The following is a 20309-nucleotide window of genomic DNA, read 5'->3' as shown; positions in this document are numbered from 1 at the left end:
AACAGAATGCTACTCAGTAGTAGGGCATATAGGTTCGCCACTCATTTATTTTCTATCCAGAGCCTACTCAGATGCCACCCGGAGAGGTTTAGCTCCAGGACAGGATGTAAACAGTCTTGACACCAAACAAGAAGTTCCTGGATAGAACATCCACAACCAAACTGATGTGTTGTGGTCTTCTTTAATCAGCAAATGCTGTTGTCACCCATGTAGCTCTTTGCATTTGTCAATGCCCTAGAGTGCCCTTTGCTGGGACCACTTTCCATAGGCCTAGTCTCCCAGTGAGATATTACTGTTACCCTCAGGGCCTGCTCTTTCGGTCCCTCCAAGTAATACAACACAACATTAAGATTCCACAACACCCAAAAAATGCAGATGTGGGAGGTGACCTCTTATCTCAAAGACGGGGAGGGAAGGAAAGCAAGTGCTCTGCTGATATGCCTTTCTGAGTTTTCTCCAGAGGATTTGACCAGCAACTGTTCTTCAATGGCCGATGAACACATCACAATCTTGATTCATGAGCTGATGGCTGATCAGTATACACTGTTCTTGAGCCAATGAAGGCACCTGAATCTGTATGTCAGGAGGTGCTGCATTCATAAACAAATGCACTTCATGGTCCAATGAAAAGATCCTTATCTAAACCTTATGTGACAATGCATACACTAGCAACTGCACTTCATGAACGAATGAATACATCCTTGTCTGTACTTTAAAAATCAGTGCATTCATGAGAAAGTGGGTTGTTTCATCTATCAAGAGAGAATGAAATCACCAGCACTTGAACTTCATGAGATGAAGAACTCACCACTATCCTGACTTTGAGATGAAGAACTCACCACTATCCTGACTTTGAGATGATAAAATTCACCACTATCTTGACTTTGAGATGATGAACTCACCACTATCCTGACTTTGAGATGATGAACTCACCACTATCCTGACTTTGAGATGATGAACTGACCACTATATTAATTTTGAGATGATGAACTCACAGAAACTGCAGTTTATGAGATGATGAACTCATTACTACTTAGCTTCAAGAGGTGATTAGCTCACGTGTATCTAGACTCACCAATATCTGAACTTCATGGGATGGTGAACTCACCAGTATCTGCACTTCATCAGAGAGCTCCAAAACATCTCCCTCGAACTGCCCTGTGGAGACATTTTGGCGATGCACTGTCACTTTGAGTCCAGTCCTGCCAGCTGCCTTGGTGTGCAGAACTACAGAAAAACTATTCTCTGGGCCAACACTCAGGGGGACCTAAGAACAGAAAGGAGACAAAGTGTCAAACATTGACTTACACCCATTTCTTGTAGTACCTAGTGGATGGCCTCAGAGCCTGGCCATGATCTTTCCCTGCCTATTGTTGTTAACTACCCCTGAGTTTGACTAGGCAAGTGCCCATGGACATCGGTATTTTAGAGGATTGGCGATTTTAACCAGGGATGCCCTTGAGGCTCATCATTGCCTTCTTTATAGTACAGCAGATGTGCAAGGACTTCAAAAGGTATTCTTCACCTGCATTTCAATTAGTAACCTATGTACATAAAGATCTATGTCTACATCAGGGGTTTCCCACCTTTTCTGTATTAAGAGCTATTTTTGTCAAAGACTATCATCCCAAGCTACTCTTATTACTATTGTAATAGTGAGCATATCAGACAAGATTACATTAGCGACCACCGCATACACGATTACCAGCAATGAACACCGCAGGGCCTTAGGCAGTGTTTTCACCAGTAATGTAAAAAAAGGCTTTATTATTTTGGAATGCCTCCACATGTGTAATACTTAACAGCCATACCTGTCATACTCCTGCTACCAAGGAAATACGAGTCATAAGTCTCCCTGATGCTGCATGATTTATCACTCAAATATCGTCTTTAAATATATTTGACAAAGTCTATCATTTTTCTCAAAACATCAGCTTATTAATTCTGAAGATGTACAAATTTTGATCTTGAATACATGCTTTTCAGTTTTTGTATACATATATTAATTCAACCTAGCAAAAGCTTCTAATTTAGGAGGTTGGGGTGCTCACATGAAAGCACCTTACAGCTAGCTAGAGAACCAGTGGCTCACAAGTTACTTGTTGGAGAAGAATGGTCTAAATCAGGTAACTTTTTGTTAGTGGTCTTTCACTGTCTGCCATATTTGGCTGATGAGTGGACTGAAATAGACTGAAGTTTGCTGGAACGAAAAATGAAGAGGCAAATTTGAATCCTTTAAAAATATCAGTCAATGTCGAAACAGAAGCTGTCCCCCCTGATAATAATTCGGACTAAACAGAGTCTGTGTTGCAGTTATGCACCCTCAGAGTCCTGCTGTCCATTAGGCAAAACATAATGAAGCAGGACACGGATCTGATATGCAAGGTGTGTGCCCACATTCATCAACCTCCAGTGCTTTTAGGGTCACCTGTTTTGGTAACAGAAATGGCTACTACGCACCTTTTCCACTTTTATGTTAAACCAACTTTAGTTAAGTGTAAAATCTGGAGTTTCAACGGTTAAAGTCTGGATGCCACTTCAAATATATATTACTGACACCAATCCCTACACTTAAAGACAACACGTTGTTGCCTCTGGAGTACTTTGTAATGCAGCTCTTTACATTTGTGAGACCCCCATTCTAACTGGAGAGCACTGAAAGTTTGAAAGTTGCACACATCAATCTGACAGCAGCAGCATTCTTTGCCTTCTGAAACGCCTGAGCTCTTCGAATGATTTTTATATGATGGCATATCTTCTGCAGTGTGCAAGCCTAAGCTTCTGAAAGTTTTGTTTTGAAATGTACTGGGTGCCTTGCTCATGTGTAGACTAAGCGAACTCATCAGATGCTCTGTAATGGCTGCAAAACTCCTTTTGTGGCAGCTTTGGCACTTTTAGATGGAATTTTATTAATTGAAACGCTTTAATACTTTACCTGGATTGCCAATGGCATTATCCTACTCAGCATTCATAGTCTTATATTAGGCTATTTGCTAAAAGGCTTTGCTCGACCACAGGCATTTGGACATGCAGAATGAGTATCTCTGGAGACGCATGTGTTTCCCTTGGAATCTTCTCTACCTAAAATGGTAGTCTCCCAGAACTCTAAGAGTACTTTTCTTTTTCTGTGAGAAAATTGGCCCATTTCATTGTATTTTCTCTTCTTTACTGCTTTTAGGTTTTTTTATGTTATGTTTTAGTAATCACTGAAATGTAGTTTCACTCTGAAAATATGCTGTTTGCTCTTTGTCTTCCATAAGAGTTCTAACTTTTAATGTTTCAACATTTCTATTGATTTTATCAAACAGCTCCCAAAAATGGTGCATAGCATTAAAACCAACAGAACCGCTAAACATCAAGGCAACGTTGTTCAAACATAGTGAAACAACACATGACTGCATGGAAAACCCCAAATCCCTAACCCCATGTCTGTTATGTACTTCCGAGCCTTGTGAGCGCATATCTCCAAAAATGGACCATGACCTACATGGGGAGGGCTCCAGTTATATACCTATGTACTCAGCCCAATCCTTCCACACCTTACGGTGTTTCTGGGGCCCCCTATTGACAGGTAAAATCCCATGCAAAAATACATGCCCTTGGCCCATTGCTTGATGGAGGTAGCTTCAGTGTCTTTCCAGGCTTCCGAAATGTCTCGTTTCGCAAAGATCAGCCCTAACTGTAGCAATGCTCTCAGATACCTGTTACCCTCAAAGCAATCTGTAGTATGGATAAGGATAAGTTTGGGGTCTCTGGGAATGCTCCAGCCCAACACTCCCTACAGAAGTCTCAGTAAATCAATTCGAAAAGTGGGAAAGTGAGGGCAGTGCAAGAACATTAAAAACAAGCATTTGCAATGCAATAGGTCTCGCATTTACTTGAGTTTGAGCTATTGGCATTGTAAATGACATTGCCTTTTATTTATGTTTTGGTTTTTAAAGTAGATAAATAAAAGGCATTGTCATTTACAATGCTAATAGCTTAAAGTAGCGTAAATGCGAGACTGATTGCATTGCAAATGCGTGTTCTCTTCTGCATACACAAAACATCAATCCGCATAGTGATGGCCAGGGACAGCTTTAGCGCTGTTGTGGTACAATTGGGTTGCAGCTGAAGGCAGTGTGAGTTTCTCTCAGTGGGGCAGTATGGTGTTCAGTGGGGGAGAGGATGTGGCACTCTGCTGATGACAGAAACTGCAAGGCTCTGAGACAAATGGCTTGTGATAGCACTTTTAAGCATATTTGGGACATTTTGCAAACTGCAAAGTTTTCAGATTAATGTATAGTGTTGACCAATAACAACTGAGCGCATGTGTGCATTGTCAATCTAAATAAACCTGGAAAAATACTAATTATAGCGTCGTCTTTTGCTTGTGTCAAAAATAAATGTGGATAAATACAGAAAAATTGCCCAAAAAAGAAATATGGATAAACACAGACGGAAATGGCAAAAAAAGAAATACCATATAACCGGGAGCCCTAATCATTATCTCCGCTTGAAGGATTGTTTTGTGGGGCGATGCTGATTTTTACTCCCGTACGTTTGTGAATTTGTGTATTTTAAATATATTTCCTCTCTCTAAAATGCCTAGTTTTACGGATCTTATCGGCACTCGGCTGGAAAGACGTTTCAATGGTGTTTGGTGTATTTGTTTTTAAAGGCACTCCATCTATGCTTTAATCTGGGGGATTTGCGTCTCTCCCCACACCCCCTCTAACTGAGGAAGGGGTTGTGGTGGTGCAGAGCGCTCTAGCAGTGTTCTACGTGAGGGTTTTTCTGACTTTTTATTGGTGTAAACCCTACAAACCAGGCTTGTCAGTGTCGTAACACTGGTAAATCAATGAATTATATTTTCATGTGATATTGACCTGTTACTGATCTGGTGCTAACAGGTGACTCCTGTCCCTGCCTGCTGCTGACCCTGCTGGTGCCGTGGACCATGAGATTGGGAGGCTCTATTCATCCATTCATCCACCCGAGATCGCCCTGGGAGATGCTGACACATGAAGAGGCTTTGGAGGACCATGGTTGAGAAGGCCAGCAAGTTTCTCTTGATTTTGGTCGGCTCCGTGTTTTTCATGCTGATCCTCTACCAGTACGTGAGGCCGGGTGTGAACTTGGGTTCCCCCAGCCGGTACCCCCAGGAGGACCTGGACCTCTTTCCCACCCCGGACCCGAACTACGTGAAGAAGTACTACTTCCCAGTGCGTGACCTGGAGCGGGCTCTGTCTTTCGGCATGAAGGGCGATGACGTGATCATCTTCCTGCACATCCAGAAGACTGGGGGCACCACCCTCGGGCGCCACCTGGTCCAGAACGTGCGCTTGGAGGTGCCCTGCGACTGCTACCGGCCCAACCGCAAGGAGATCTGGCTCTTCTCGCGCTTTTCCATGGGCTGGAGCTGCGGCCTGCACGCAGACTGGACCGAGCTGACCAGTTGCGTGCCCACCCCCGCTCACATGTGCACTCATATTTTAGTGAACTGTTTTTTCACCCTCTCTGTCGATCCTACCCAGACCTTATACCACCTGTACCGTCTCACAGCCCCTAATGAACTTTGACCCACCCAGGCCTCTTGCTTCTAAGCCCCTGCCCCCCCCTCCCATGCAAAGTGTCATTGCGCTCCAGCTGTTTAACGGCTAACAATGCTCCCACACCCCTGCAACCATCTAGCGTATGCTTTCAGGCCTTTAATTCTATTACTGCCCCATTGTGCGCTGTTTGGATGAGCCCTGATGGGCTCAGCCCACTGGTTGCAAAGAGGAGCCCTTGAGATGCCGTGGGCCAGTGAATCCTAATCTGCTCTCACTGGGGACAGCTCGGGCCATGTTGCAAATACCCCACCCCCTAGTGTTTCTAACCGTCAGTGTTTGCCAGCCATTACTCGTATATCTTCATGGCTCCGAAATCCCACTTGCTGCCTAGCACCACCTTTTGCAGACCCCGAGCCTCTCTTTTCAGAAGCAGCCCCATTTTCCTGCCTGCCCCATTACCGGTGTACAATTTTTCCATTGCCCCATTTCTATGCTTGGACGTGGTCAGGCGTTTGCCAGCGCTGGCCCCCGTAGTTGTGCGAGCTGTATCCTCACCTTGATTACATTTTGTTTCTGATTCACATATCTACAGTTGTGTACAGGCTGTTCTGATAGCTCGGTGGTTGAGTGTCCTCTGAAATGGTTTGCAATGAAGCTGCAAGTACACATTCGCAGCCTTTCTTTTGCCTGAGCAGAGGTTGGCAGCAGGAGTGACGTGCTGTTGAGTCATTAAAGCGCCTATAGACTGTTCCGGAACATGCACAGATACTCAACCGTACAGCGCCCTTTTGTTTTCATTCCCCGTGTGTTCTTTCTGCCTCCTGCATATTGCCGTCTCAGAGCGTCGGGCGGGGTGGGAGGATGGGTTCAGGGTGGTTCCTTTGTCTTAGCGGCACGTGTTGTCCATGTCCTTGACCCACATTGTTGCTTTCCGTTCATTGGAGAGTATCGAGGGGGGAGGGGGCATAGGTCTTTTTCAGTGTCCTCCCCCATCCAGTTCAGTCGAGACCCCCCTCAAATTATCGTGCTTGCCTCTACGGTACATGGAGCAGGGCGGAACCAAGTAAATGCCCCAAATACGGTGTTCATCCGGTGCTGGGGAGTGTCACCAGTCTCCACCGGTATACTGAAGTATTCGGACACAGAAACCTCGATTTTCGGTAAAAAAAAGTGCTGCTGTGGAGTATGTCCCATCCCCCCTCATCGTCCTGTCCAGCCCTCATCGTCCTGTCCAGTCAGCTGAGATTCAAGCTCCATCGCAGCAGTACGAGTATATAACTTGCATTACACACACCCAAAGCTGCCTGAAACACCCTGTCCGAGATTGCTGCTTCACTGCACGGCCCACACTGGTTTGTCTTTGTAAATGGTTTTAAACTACTGTGTTGGGCTCTCAAAGAACTGACTAGCTGTGCATGTTGTCATTCTCCCCAAAATGACCTCTAACGCGTGCTTTCAGCCTGGTGCCTATTTTTGGAGGAGTGAGCGCACGTGGGAGTAAGCTGCCAATGTTATTTTCATGGCAGGGAAGTGCCCTCCGTACCCTCCCAGCAGCGGGAAAGCTGCACGCTGTCCGGGGCCGTGTGGTGTGCTGGGGTCACATTGGATGGCCGTCACATGGGGCCAAATGGCGCAGTAGTATGTACAATGAGATGGAACTGAAAGCCAGGTGTGATGTGGCATCAGTATGTGGGGAGAGGGTTCTCCAAAGGGATAGGGTTCATTTGTAGAAGCATTTTCTAGCGTTGCTTTTCCTTGTGGTTGTCCGCCTTTCTTTTTGTGTATACCGCGTCCTTGCACTTGGCTCTATACACAGGCAATAAAACAATTTGACAACTACTTGGAAACCAGTGTTCACACGAGAGTGTTTCCAAGTCACGGCACTGCTCTCAAGTCCTCTGCTGTGATTTTATACCTGCCCCGGCTGTTGCGTGATGCTTAAACAAAAGTTGCTGATAGCTGCCTTTGAGCTTGAGATTGCTCCAGAGCCGAGTGTTCACAAGGGGGTGAGGGGAGGGGAGTGGGGTCAGACTGATAGCACTGAAAAACAAGACGTGCGCAAAAACGAAACCTGCCGTGGGGCGGGACTTCCGTCTTCGGAAGCCCGCGCCCACGGAGTGCCTGGACAGAAAAGCAGTGCTGGTGACAGGAGGGGGGGGGGGCTCTCATGCCCGAGGGAGAGGCTGTAGAGTCCGGCGATGCGGTGAGTGGGGTTAGTTGGGGGGGTCTCTGTGCGTGTGTGGGTGAGGGCGAGGGCGGCAGCTGGGGCAGGGGGGTTGTCTGTGTGTGTGCGCTTGTGTGTGGGTGGGGGCTGGGGGGGCTGGGGAGGTGTGGTGTGTGTCTGTATGGGTGCGCTCGTGTGTGTGTGTGTGTGTCTCGGTGTGCGTGCGTGATCCATGGTGACTGACTGAAGAGACTGCCGGAATAGGAGCGCGCGACCTGATCCGTTTCTGGCAGGATGCGTGCGTGCGCGTGCCAGTCTGTTGTCCCAAACCTCGTTAGTCCTTGAAAGCCAGAATGGTTGCAATAGGACTCCACTGCGACAATCGATTTCGCGATTGCGTCGCAGTGCGAGCCCTAAAAATGTAATGTAATGTAATGGTACTTGTATAGCACACAAATCACCATGAGGCATCTCGGCGCTTGTACGAATACCGCTGAGGAACCCTTCCTGGCCTTTCCCTGTGAAGTGCCCACTCCTGGGCACCCCCAAGGTGAAGCCAGGCATCCTAGCTTTGTTGGGGCCGTTGAGGAGATTAAGCAAGCTATTGCCCAGAGTTACAGAGTGGGACCCATGATTAGACTAGGCACCGAGGCGAGAATTATCAGGTCCGAGGAAATTGAGCCCAAGAGCCGCCGAGGCGGGAATGGAATCCTGGTCCCGGGCAAGACCTCTGCATCAGGGCCTGCCGCTCTAACCATTGAGCCACACTTCTCCACATATGGGTTAAATCTCCCTGTGGGTCATCACACCGCAAACAATTCCCTGTAGCTATCAGTCCCATGTGGTGCAGCCTCGCTCTAGTAAGATATTTAAAGTGAAGCAGCTTAAGCTGTATCAGTCAAAACTTGGAGGCTATTACTGCCTCTCTAGGGGCCTCCACCACCTCCCGCCAATCCTCGTCATCCATCGGTCCCAAGTCCTCCTCCCACGTCACCCCCATCAGATCTGGTAAATTGCAGAGAAGCATTTTACATGTCAGATAATTTATGGTCTTTGACGTTTGTAAGGAGAATTTTCGCTTTAAGTGGGGATTATTCAGGGATGTCTTTCTCGGACTGTATGGTCAGTAAGAGTGCACGACGGAGCTGGGATGGAGGTACTGTGCGCAGTGCATATCATATTCTGTTAGTAAATTTTGAAAGTACTTCAGTGACTCATTATGCATCACATCTCCCAACGTAGAGATGCCTATGATATCCCAAGCAAAAAAACCTCAAAGGGTCACGACCTGTGGGAGTCTGTTACCCTGCCACAGTGAATTTTCCAGTGTTATCCCATACGCCCATCCCATGGGTTTCGCAGCAACAGTCCAGACCTCCAATGCCACACTAGTGGCAGAAGGTAAGATCAGCGGAGGGTCCCCCCCCCCCTGCAGAAAAAATGTGCGAGGTCGCAACGACCCATCCCTCCATCTTGTACGCCAGGTCTTCAAAGCCCTCAAACCACCATTTGTTTATTATGAGTAAGCGTGCCGCCCTGTAATACAAAAGAATTTCAGCAGAAGCTGACCCTCTGTCAAAGACTGGCCAAAAGTATTTCTCCATGGATATTCAAGGGGGACCCCCTCCCCATAATAGTGTCCTAATCAATGCATTTGGTTTAGTAAAAAAAGCCTTCTCGGAAAGGGTAGTTTTGCAGCTGTTCTAGTAGGCACAGAAGATAAATCATTTTAAGAATGGCAGAACGCCCTAGGAGGGACAGTGAAAATGTCAGGCTTATGTCTCAGGTCTATCACTGTTTACAGTTCTCCAAAAGATGGTAGAAGGGCAACATCAGAAGAAGAAGTGAAATATACTGACCTAAACATGTAGAAACATAAAGTAGGGGCAGCGCAGCAAGGGTTCCCTACCGAATCATGCTCAGGAGGTGACCATTTATCTCCTTCCATTACTGCCAACACCAGAGTTAGTGGCAGAGGGCTTCTTACCCGAGGAATATAGTTTACCTATTTTTAAAAGGCTGGATAGAAATGAGTAACACTCTAGTTCTAGTTCGCCACGAATATTGTCCTACCAAGGTTGGCAACCTGGATAAATGACATAGGATGCACCCTATATAGATATTCCATATTCAGCGAGTAATGGTGAGAGAAACCTGTTCTTGGTCAGGAGGCTGTTGGCTCCAGGGGTTTACTGGTGTCCCCATTGTCAAAAGGACTATGCTTTTATTTGATTCCTAGAAATCCTAAAGCTGGAAAGTTTTTTCCAACAGTTCTGCTCTTATGCCAATCATACCGATTTTGCTGTGGTGGAGAAACACAGCCACACATCAAATTAAAGTTAAGTAAGTATCTTAACTCAAGCCTTTCTACATTCCTGATCGATTTATTTACAAACTCCTCATGCACAATTATATTTCTGCATCTCAAACTGGTAATGCAGTTTTGCTATTAACAATCATTTCCCTAGCCTTCATTTAGAGCTGAACCCTAAGAAGAACTCTACCAAAAAGTAGTGCATACCACATCCACCCACCTTAGCGGGGGAAGGCGGTCCATCCGATAATGGAGACACTGATCCTGCTGCTATACTTGCAGCAGATCATCTATGTGAGGAGCATCAGCCATGCCACCATGACAACACAAAACCTGCGGTTGAGGTTTTTTCCCCTCAACCAGCTCCCAGAATGCGGGAGCCATTTCAAGGAAAGAATGTCATCATAACAGCAGACAAACTTAGATTTGGCACTACCTCCTCCACAACAATGTGATGTCAGCTGAGATTCCATATCATAAATGGTACACTAAGTCATCTAAACTATAGCTGAGGTTTACACCATAAGTAAATGGCAGAGAAAAGACACCAGTCCAATCATTATTAATCCTGACAATCAACTGCCTGGATCTCATTGACCATGCCTCTATATTTTAACTATGAGTTGGATGGAGTTCCTGCACTAGATCATGGGTCTGTTCCCTTGCTTACCACTGAATGTAGTTTGGGTCTTGCTGTGTTGGTGGAGACTGCCAACTTGAGACATCCACATCCCCAATCCTGTACCTCCATTAGGAAGTATGTGTGACATCTGGAGTAAACTACTTTTTCACTGGCTTGGCTACCTTTTTTTCTTTTACCATGTTCTCATTAATATTGTCTGAGTGTACCTTGTTTATAATAATTCTCGTCTACTAAACTGCGACTTGTTCGGCCTTAATAAGCTAACGGCTATGTTGCGAGTCACTTCAAGCAATCCTGACATTTTCCATATTCGTGTGCACATTTGTCATATTCTTCATGCTTGATGATATTGGTGGACACTAACGGTACCTTTGTTTTTTAAAGGAGTTCCAATCTACCAATGACATTCGGTGGTGAGCCAGCAAGGCTAGTATTCCACTCTGGATCGGCAGCAACCCTTAAACCCTCACATGGCAGCCTCCTGCACAAACCACATCCATAAGTAAAGGGTTTTGCTAAACTAGCCTCATATATGTGCTAGGCATCTTAACTATGCAATTTTACTTGACTTCCCATTAAATGCCCCCGCTGAACTATTCCGTTCATGTGGTTTTTAAGCACCTTCTTCTGATGACGACACAGAGATTATTGTATCCATCTCTGACAACTTGCCCTCATTAGCTAACAAGTTAAATCTCTGCATGACCACAATTAACATTTGCATGAAAGAAATTGTTCTTAGAGTGAACACAGAAAAAGAACTGATGTACTGGTGTTTGGTGCACATGAATCCATCTGGTCCTGCTGTTGGTGGCCTAAGGAATGTGGCCAAAAATCTTGGAGTAATCTTCAACACTTCCCTGAACTTTGACTCACACGTCAATCCTATCACGAGTACCTGCTTTCACATTATCAGAACTCTTAGGAAGGTTTTTTCTTTTATTCCAGTTGAATTGCGTCACTCAGTGGACATTGCTTTAGGCTACTCCAGACTCATTACTGCAATGCACTCTATCTGAATATTAATGCCTCCTCACTTAACAAGCTCCAACTGGTGCAGAATGCGACTGCACACCTTATTCTAATGAGTGTCAGTCAGAGATGGCATTAGAGCTCTGCATTGGCTTCCTGTGAGGAAGCACATTGTTTTTGAGGCTATCTGTGTAGTCTTTCTCGCTCTCCATTACTAAGGGTACAAATATCTCTCCTCCCTCTTCAGCTGGTACTCTCCGTCACATCATTCAAATCCTCTTCAGCTAGGAAAGTCTCCATGGCCAGGTTCCGGAAAGGCCCACATCGCTAGAGTTTACTCATTTGCCTCATTCAAGAAATCGTAAAACATGACTTTTCTCATCATAGGCTCTCTGGATTTTCTGTGCTTGGGAGCTCTGTTTTTTCGGGTATAGCGCTTAGATACCCTCAAGTTTAACGCACTTTATGCATTCACTTTTCATTTCTAGGACCAGGCTCTTGTATCAATCTTACTGTGGTGTTTGACCAGGACTCTGGAAGCTGTTACACAACTAGGCTGGAACAAACCAAGAGAAAATCCTTCTACCGGGTCCTGCCTCGGAAGAAGAGGAATCTGTACTAGCCACTAGGGGAGGATTTGGATTTCGGCTGGGAGGTCAAGCACAATCCTCCAGGACTGATGCCTGAGTGGGGATTGCCACAAAGAAATTAATCACCTTGGATCCACAAGAGCCTTGCAGCCCAGGTGGCCATAATCTTTTCAAGCCAAAGAGGGACAAAGGGGATCTTTCAAATACATCTTGGCATAGTGTTCCATTGGCTGAGGTGTGTCAATTCATTCCAGAAATAACTGCACCAGCACTCAACTCCTTTTCATTGAAGAGAGATTACTATTGAAAGGCAAGACTTGACCTTAACTCAAGTCACAGCTCCAACATACTATTGGGAACGGCTGGGTCTAGTGCATTCCCCAAGTTCTACGAATGACTAGTACACAGATTGGCTACTTGCTGTTTTTGATGGACGGCACATGTTAGACGGACCGGGAGGGTCGGCCGAGGATAAGGGGAGAGGTCTCCGGGGAGAGCCGTCTCCAGCGATCGTACAGACAAGTAACTTCCCCCCCAGAGACGGACACCACACAAGGGTAAAGTTCAACGAGACTTTATAAGTAATTCTTTAAGTACGATAGGATGGTACAAGGAGGTCTGGACTCAGGGGTCCCCTCGGTTCTGGTCTCTGGTTTGGGAAAAGGGTAGCGGGACAGTCTTGTTACCAAAAGATGGAAATAGCTCTCAATCCTCGAGCTTGGCGTTCTAGATGACCGGGCCGCGGCGGAGCCAGCAGGTCCCGAGATGGACGAAGGAAACGACGGTCCGCGGCGGAGCCAGCAGGTCCCGATGAAGATGATGGTTACAAACGGTCCGCGGCCACGCCAGCAGGTCCCGACGACGATGAAGGATATGAAGGTTACGAAGGTTGCGGCAGCGCCAGCAGGCGGGTCGATGGTGCACAAGGCAGAGCTACGGCAGCGCCAGTAGTCCGTCAAGGATGAGTTCTTCTTTACGTCTCTCGACTCCAAGATACAACTGCCTTCCTGCTCTGGAGCTGCCCCAGTTATAGGGCTGGTGTTCTTTGATGTCCGGACCCTCGCACTTGGAGGTCGGGAGGTCCGGGATGAGGGAGTCCCGACACCCAGCAGGGGGGTGGAGCCAGCGCCCGGGGAGGCGATGGGCGAGCGGCACTTGGCGGGGGAGAGCCATCGACACCTCTTTCTCCCATTGACTTGCCAAGTAGCCCGCTCACCTCCGGGGTGGATGGTGGTGCCGGGATGTCTGGGGCCTGGCTAGGCCCAGGGTTGAGGTTGATCGGGGGCCAGGCGGCCTCGTGGTGGAGTGTCCAAGATGGCGCCCGGGATGGGCGCGCGGGCCAGCAGTGGATCGGGCCCACGAGGTCGATATGTTCGAGGGCAGAGGTTCCTGAGGGGACGGAGGACGTGCAGTGGGGGTGTGTGGCACTTGCGTGACCGGGCTCGGGCCTGGTCGGGCTGGGGGGAGAGCGGCCCTTCATGTGGCCTGTCCAACATGCGTCCCCCCCAGCTGAAGGCGGGGAGAGTCACCCATCCTCTTGGGGACTCTCCTCGTCAAGGCGGAAAAACCGGGACAGGCCATCCGCATTGGCGTGATCTGGCCCAGGTCGGTGTTCAACAGTGAAATCCATCCCTTGTAGGGAGATGGACCAACGTAGTAACTTCGGGTTTTCCCCCCGCATCTGCATCAGCCACTGCAGGGGTCGATGGTCGGTCTGCACCCGAAAGTGTGTGCCAAAGAGGTAGGGCCGGAGCTTCTTGAGGGCCCATACCACAGCGAAGGCCTCCCTCTCTATGGTGCTCCAGCGTTGTTCTCGTGGTAGGAGTCGTCGGCTGATGAAGGCCACTGGCTGATCAAGGCCTTCGGTATTCACTTGAGACAGGACTGCCCCAATGCCATGGTCGGAGGCATCCGTCTGGACGACGAACTCCCGGCTGTAGTCGGGGGCTTGGAGCACAGGGGCGGAACACATGGCGGCTTTCAATTGTTCGAATGCTGTTTGACAATCTGGGGTCCAGTTGACTTTCTTGGGTTGATTTTTGGACGTGAGTTCTGTGAGGGGCCCCACTATAGTACCATAGTCTTTCACGAACCTTCGGTAATAGCCCGTGAGGCCCAGGAAGGCTCGTACCTCGGTCTGGGTGATGGGGGGCTGCCAGGACTGGATGGCGGCAATTTTGAGCTGCAGAGGGGCCACCAGGCCGCTTCCCACCTGGTGCCCGAGGTAGGTTACAGACCCTTGACCAATTTGACATTTGCTGGCCTTGATCGTGAGGCCAGCTCGCTGAAGGGCTTGTAGCACTGCTCGGAGGTGGTGGAGGTGCTCGGGCCAATGGTGGCTGTACACAGCGATGTCGTCTAGGTAGGCGGCGCTGAACCCTTCGAGCCCCGTCAGGACCTGATTGACGAGCCGCTGAAATGTTGCTGGAGCATTCTTCATGCCGAAGGGCATGACCTTGAAATGGTAATGGCCATCGGGGGTGGAAAAGGCAGAACGTTCTTGGGCCCGGGGTGTGAGGCCGATCTGCCAGTAGCCCGCCGTCAGGTCGAAAATACTGAGGTAGCGGGCAGCTCCCATGCGGTCGATTAGTTCATCTGCCCGGGGGATGGGATGTGCGTCTGTTCTGGTGACCGCATTCAAGCCCCGGTAGTCGACGCAGAACCGGAGTTCCGGTGTGGTGCCAGGGGCGGCCGCTTTGGGGACCAGTACTACAGGGCTGGCCCAGGGGCTGTCTGAGGGCTCGATGACCCCGAGCGTGAGCATTTTAGCTACTTCTTCCTGGATGCAGGCCCGTACCCGATCTGGCACGCGGTAGGCCCGGTGGCGGATAGGGGGGCTGTCCCCTGTGTCCACATCGTGCACACACCAGGAAGTGACACCTGGGGTGAGGGAGAACAGGCTGGCGAATTGCAACAGAAGGACTCGACACTCCTGGCGTTGCTCCCGGGTGAGGGCCTCCGAGAGTCGGACCCCATCCACGGAGCCGTCTTTCTCCCGAGTCCGTAGGAGGTCAGGGAGGGGCTCGGAGTCCTCTTCAGCCCCATTGTCTGTGGCCATCAGGAGGCTGAGTTCTGAACGCACAAAGTGGGGTTTCAGTCTGTTAGCGTGGAGGACCCGGAGGGGGTTCCGGGAAGATTCCATGTCGATGAGATAGGTGGCGGGACCCTTGCGCTCGACTACTTTGAAGGGTCCTGTCCACTTGTCTTGCAGGGCGCAGGGTTCGGTGGGGCAAGATCGGCAATGCTGGTGTACATCGTTCCTCATTTTGGGCCAGAAGAAGTGGGTCACCAGACGACTGTAGGTTTTATTTATTTATTTATTTATTTATTTATGGAATTTTTAATGCGCAGCTACTACCCAAGGGTGTCTAGGCGCAGTATGATACTTTAAGATACAGTGGTAAGCACAAACCTATTGGTTGAAGAGCCAAGTCTTCAATGCCCTACGGAAACAGATGAGAGTAGGAGCCGTTTTGATATGTGAGGGTAGAGAGTTCCACAATCTAGGAGTTGCTACCAAGAAGCGTCTGTCTCCCCAGGTGGCGGTTCTTGTTCGGGGAACAGCTAGTAGACAACTGGCTGCTGATCTTAGGTTCCTTATAGGGGTGTATGGCTGAAATGCCTCTCTTAGAAATTTCGGGCCGGTATGATGTATGGCCTTATAGGCAATACATAATGCCTTAAATTTAATCCTGCTCTCCACTCTTAGCCAATGAAGATGGCGTATAGCTGCCGAGGTGGACTGGCGCCTAGGAATGTTGAGGAGGACTCTGGCTGCCATATTTTGAACGGATTGAAGCTTGTTCAGAATATATTTATGCGTGTTAAAAAAGAGGGCATTTCCGTAATCAAGCTTGGAAAACACCAAGGTGGTAATCAGTGTTTTTCCAGCTGATGCTGGCAAGTACGGTAGCAGCTTTTTTATCTTTTTCAACGTGAAAAAGGCACCTGAAACAACCTTATTTACATGATGTTTGAAGGACAGATGTTTATCAAAGATCACTCCAAGATTCCTGACCTTTGCAACTGGGACCGGAGGCGGACCCATCTGAGTAGGCCACCAAATTGGGGACCATACAGGAGAGATGTTACCAAAGGTCATAACCTCCGTTTTCTCCGCATTCAGTTTTAGGCAATTGCTATGCATCCAAGCTTGTACCTCCAATATCCCCTCTTGAAAATTAGCTGCCACCACTGGGCCGTTCTTATGCACCGCCAACACAAGTTGGGTGTCATCGGCGTAGGTAGTTAGGCGCATCCCGTGAGATTTTATGACCCTTGCCAAATCTGCAACATAAATGTTAAAAAGCGCAGGGCTTAACGACGATCCTTGGGGGACCCCGCATGGCAGTTTGGAAGTCGACGAATAGTAATTGCCCAGTTTAACTGCCTGTATGCGGTTAGCTAAAAAAGAAGCTATAAGATCTTTGGCCAAATTGTTAATCCCCAGGGATGTGACACGGTCGACCAAGATGGTGTGGTCGACCGTGTCAAAGGCCGCCGAGAGATCCAACAGAATGAGCACTGCTGCTCCTCCCGAATCCAAGATGTATCTGATTTCATCGGAGGCCTTTATCAGCGCTGTTTCGGTTCCGTGTCCCCTCCGGAAACCGAACTGTGTATCATCCAGAAGTTCATGTTGTTCAATGAACTCTGAGAGCTGCTGGGTCATGATGGCCTCTACGATTTTGGCGGGAAAGGGCAAGCAAGCAATGGGTCTGTAATTGGCCGTGACAGTGGGGTCTAAAGAAGGCTTTTTGAGCAAAGGTTTAACAATGGCCTTCTTCCAGATGTCCGGGTAGACGCCTGTTTTAAAGATGGCATTACAGATGGTGGTGAGCGGCTGAGAGATAGTATTGTGGAGTTGATTCATTATATCAGGGGGGCATGGATCAAGCGGAGAGCCTGATTTGATCTTGGCAGCAAGTATGCTGACCTGATCTTCTGTCACTGGCTTGAAACCCGAAAAAGAAGGATGGATCACAGCCAAGTGGGAGGATGGTTCAGTCCTGACCTCCGCCGGTAACTGAGGGAAAATTGAATAAATATCCGTGACCTTGGTGGTGAAGAAGTTGGCCAACGAGTTACAGAATTCCTGAGAAGGTTCAGTTGCAGAGCCAGTGGGAGGAGTAGAGAGAGAATTCACGACCTGGAATAACATCCTTGCTGAGTTCTGGGCTTGTTCAATTTGACCAGTAAAGAATGTGTTTTTTTGAGTGATGATAGCTTTTTTATAAATTGCCAGAGCATCTTTATAAGTTTGCTTAGCAGAGGGGCTATAATGCTTTCTCCAGCGTCTTTCTAGACTTCTACAATATTGACGCTGGAGGCGCAGCTCCTCTGTGAACCACTGGGCCGATGGTGTAGCTCTATTTGGGCAGTAAGATTTCTCAGGTGCCACTTGATTAGCTGCATTTAGTAACCATTCCGGAAAGCTGGTGGACAGGGTTTCAGGATCATAAGAACTTTCTGGGACCGAGGTCCTAAGAAGGTTTGCGAGATGGAGAATATCGGCCGTTTTCCAGGCTCGTGTTCCCAGTGATGACCGGGCTTTGGTCTGGGGGGGGTTAGATTGTACTGCTCGGATTCTGAAGATAATGGCTTGGTGATCAGACCATGCCAATGGTAGTACTGCTATCAGGTCAATACCTGGATTATTTGTGAACAGACCGTCTAGTGTGTGCCCCGCTTCATGTGTGGGACCTCTCACCAACTGTTGCAATCCTATTGCTTGCATGTCTGCAATAAGTTGGACTGTGTCCTTGGTTTCCGTATCTTCCAATGGAAAGTTAAAATCTCCAAGGATAGTATAATCCAAGAATCCTATAACAGATTCAGTAATTTCTGCGAGCGCAGCTAAGAATTTTGTCCGTGGGCCCGGTGGTCTGTAGACCAATGTCCCTCTAAACGCTTGTTTCTGCGTGAGATTGATAACAAACGCGATAGCTTCGCAGTTAGGGGTTGGAATGTGCTCAAATTTTGTCCGGTAAGCATCTTTATGAATGATAGCTAAGCCACCACCTCGCCCGGAAGTTCTATCTTGTCTAACGACACAATAACCTTCAGGGGTGGCAGCGACAAAGTCCGGACCAGAGGCGTCATCACCCCAGGATTCGGTGATGAACAAAATATCCAATTCCTGGTTGATAATGCAATCCCTGATGAATAAACTGTGTTTGGGGAGGGAGCGAGAGTTAATGAGTGCCGCTTTAAAATAATGCCCAGAGTGAGATTGAGCCCTGGTGGTTGAAGGTAGATGCGCAGTATGGTTAGCTGCAGGTACAGGCAGTGGGAGGGTATAATGACATCCCATGCATGATGGCCCTATGGCAGTAAGGTCGTTAGTGAGCGATATCACCTTACAAGACCTAGCTAATCCAGGGTTCATCCCTCTTAGCTGACCAGAGGTATAGGAAACGGTGGGAGTAATATCATAGAGGGCAGCCTGGACAGGGGGGGTGGCCCTGGGCCCGGTGCAGGCTCGGACGGGCGCAGACGGGCTTGTCTTAGGCGCGTCTTCGGCGCGCGCCCGCTGCGCTCGTCCGCTGCGCATCCTGGTGAGAGAGGACTAAGTAGCTCTCTCCCGGAAGTGGAGGAGAGCTAGAACGTGTCCCGAGGCAGCCCCAAGATGGCGGGTGGTGCTCGAGGACGAGTCCGATTCAAGAAGCCCTGTTCCCTCTGATGTAAATGGGTAGGTGAGGTGCAAGTAAGCGCCAATTCTATTCTATTAAATTCGGCAGCCTGATAATGCTTTTACAATAATTCTGCTTTTAAAAATGACACAAATTAAAATTAGCACAAGACGACCTAAAAAGCCTGAACACAGGTCTACAATTATTAGCAAGCTGGGCGGTGTGAGAGCGCTTCGTGCTCAGTGCTGTATCAGACAGTAATCATCCGAGCCTCTGGCTCGTTCGGTCTAAGTAGCTCTCTCCCGGAAGTGGAGGAGAGCTAGAACGCGTCCCGAGGCAGCCCCAAGATGGCGGGTGGTGCTCGAGGACGAGTCCGATTCAAGAAGCCCTGTTCCCTCTGATGTAAATGGGTAGGTGAGGTGCAAGTAAGCGCCAATTCTATTCTATTAAATTCGGCAGCCTGATAATGCTTTTACAATAATTCTGCTTTTAAAAATGACACAAATTAAAATTAGCACAAGACGACCTAAAAAGCCTGAACACAGGTCTACAATTATTAGCAAGCTGGGCGGTGTGAGAGCGCTTCGTGCTCAGTGCTGTATCAGACAGTAATCTTGACCCAGGTGTCCCGCCAGGGGGACATCGTGGGCCAGGTTTAGCAGAAAGTCTCTAAAACGGAGGGGCACCACTAGCACTCGGCTGGCCCCCAGCTCCGCGATTCTTTGCTCACTGTACATCAGATCATTGTCCCAGTAGATCCAGTGTGTTCCGGAGGTATCCCCTGCGCTTTGGGCGAGCGCTTGCTGGCGGAGTCCCTCGAGGGAGGGACAGGTCTTCTGTTCTTGGCGAAATTGTTCTTGCGTGGGCCCCCCCTCTTGAGGCCACTGGTCGAGGTTAGCGAGGTCCGGAGGTTGAGCTGGTTCTGGGGGGACGTCACGGTCGGTGGTTTCGGCTGGGGCGACCGGAGGCGGCGGCGCCGGCCATTCGGGCTCCTCTGGTCGGGGGTTGGCACGGGCGGCCATGGACCGGGTGGTGACACACGCCCAGTCCGGGACGCCTAACATCCCCAGGTGTTCTCTTCGTTCTACGGCTGCCCACGGAGAGCTTTCAAGGTCATTCCCCAGGAGGCAGTCTACGGGGGCATCGTCTCGGACCGTTACCTTCAACATGCCGGAGACCCCTCCCCATTCGAAAGGGACGCAGGCCATCCGACACAGACTTTCTGAGTTATCGGCGGAACGTACAGGGCAGAGAATGTTCGGTAGATACTGATCTGGGGTCACCAGGTGACAGCGGACGGCTGTTACACTGGCCCCGGTGTCACGAAGGGCTTCGGCCCGGCGTCCATTGATGCTCACCCATTGGCTGTACTTCTGGGTGTTAGCGGGTAGGGGGACCCGCGGGACCATGTCTTTCCCCCCTAAGCAGGCTAGAGCCATGGCGGCTGGCTCCCATTCTTG

At 48.9% G+C, this 20309-nt stretch overlaps 1 protein-coding gene across 1 annotated transcript in view; it reads right to left on the bottom strand.

Moving 5' to 3' along the window:
• NUP210L (nucleoporin 210 like) overlaps positions 1 to 20309 on the bottom strand; it is a 307190-nt gene that overhangs the window by 103728 nt on the left and 183153 nt on the right. Inside the window, exon 28 of the mRNA XM_086945518.1 lies at positions 1109 to 1267. Within this exon, the coding sequence (XP_086801644.1) occupies positions 1109 to 1267 (159 nt within the window). The remainder of the gene's footprint in view (positions 1 to 1108; positions 1268 to 20309) is intronic.

Source organism: Lissotriton vulgaris, chromosome 12 (assembly GCF_964263255.1).
Source record: "Lissotriton vulgaris chromosome 12, aLisVul1.2, whole genome shotgun sequence".
NCBI classification, from domain to species: Eukaryota; Metazoa; Chordata; class Amphibia; order Caudata; family Salamandridae; genus Lissotriton; species Lissotriton vulgaris.
The sequence above is the reverse complement of the archived record's forward strand: the minus strand, read 5'-3'. Positions and strand labels throughout refer to the sequence as shown.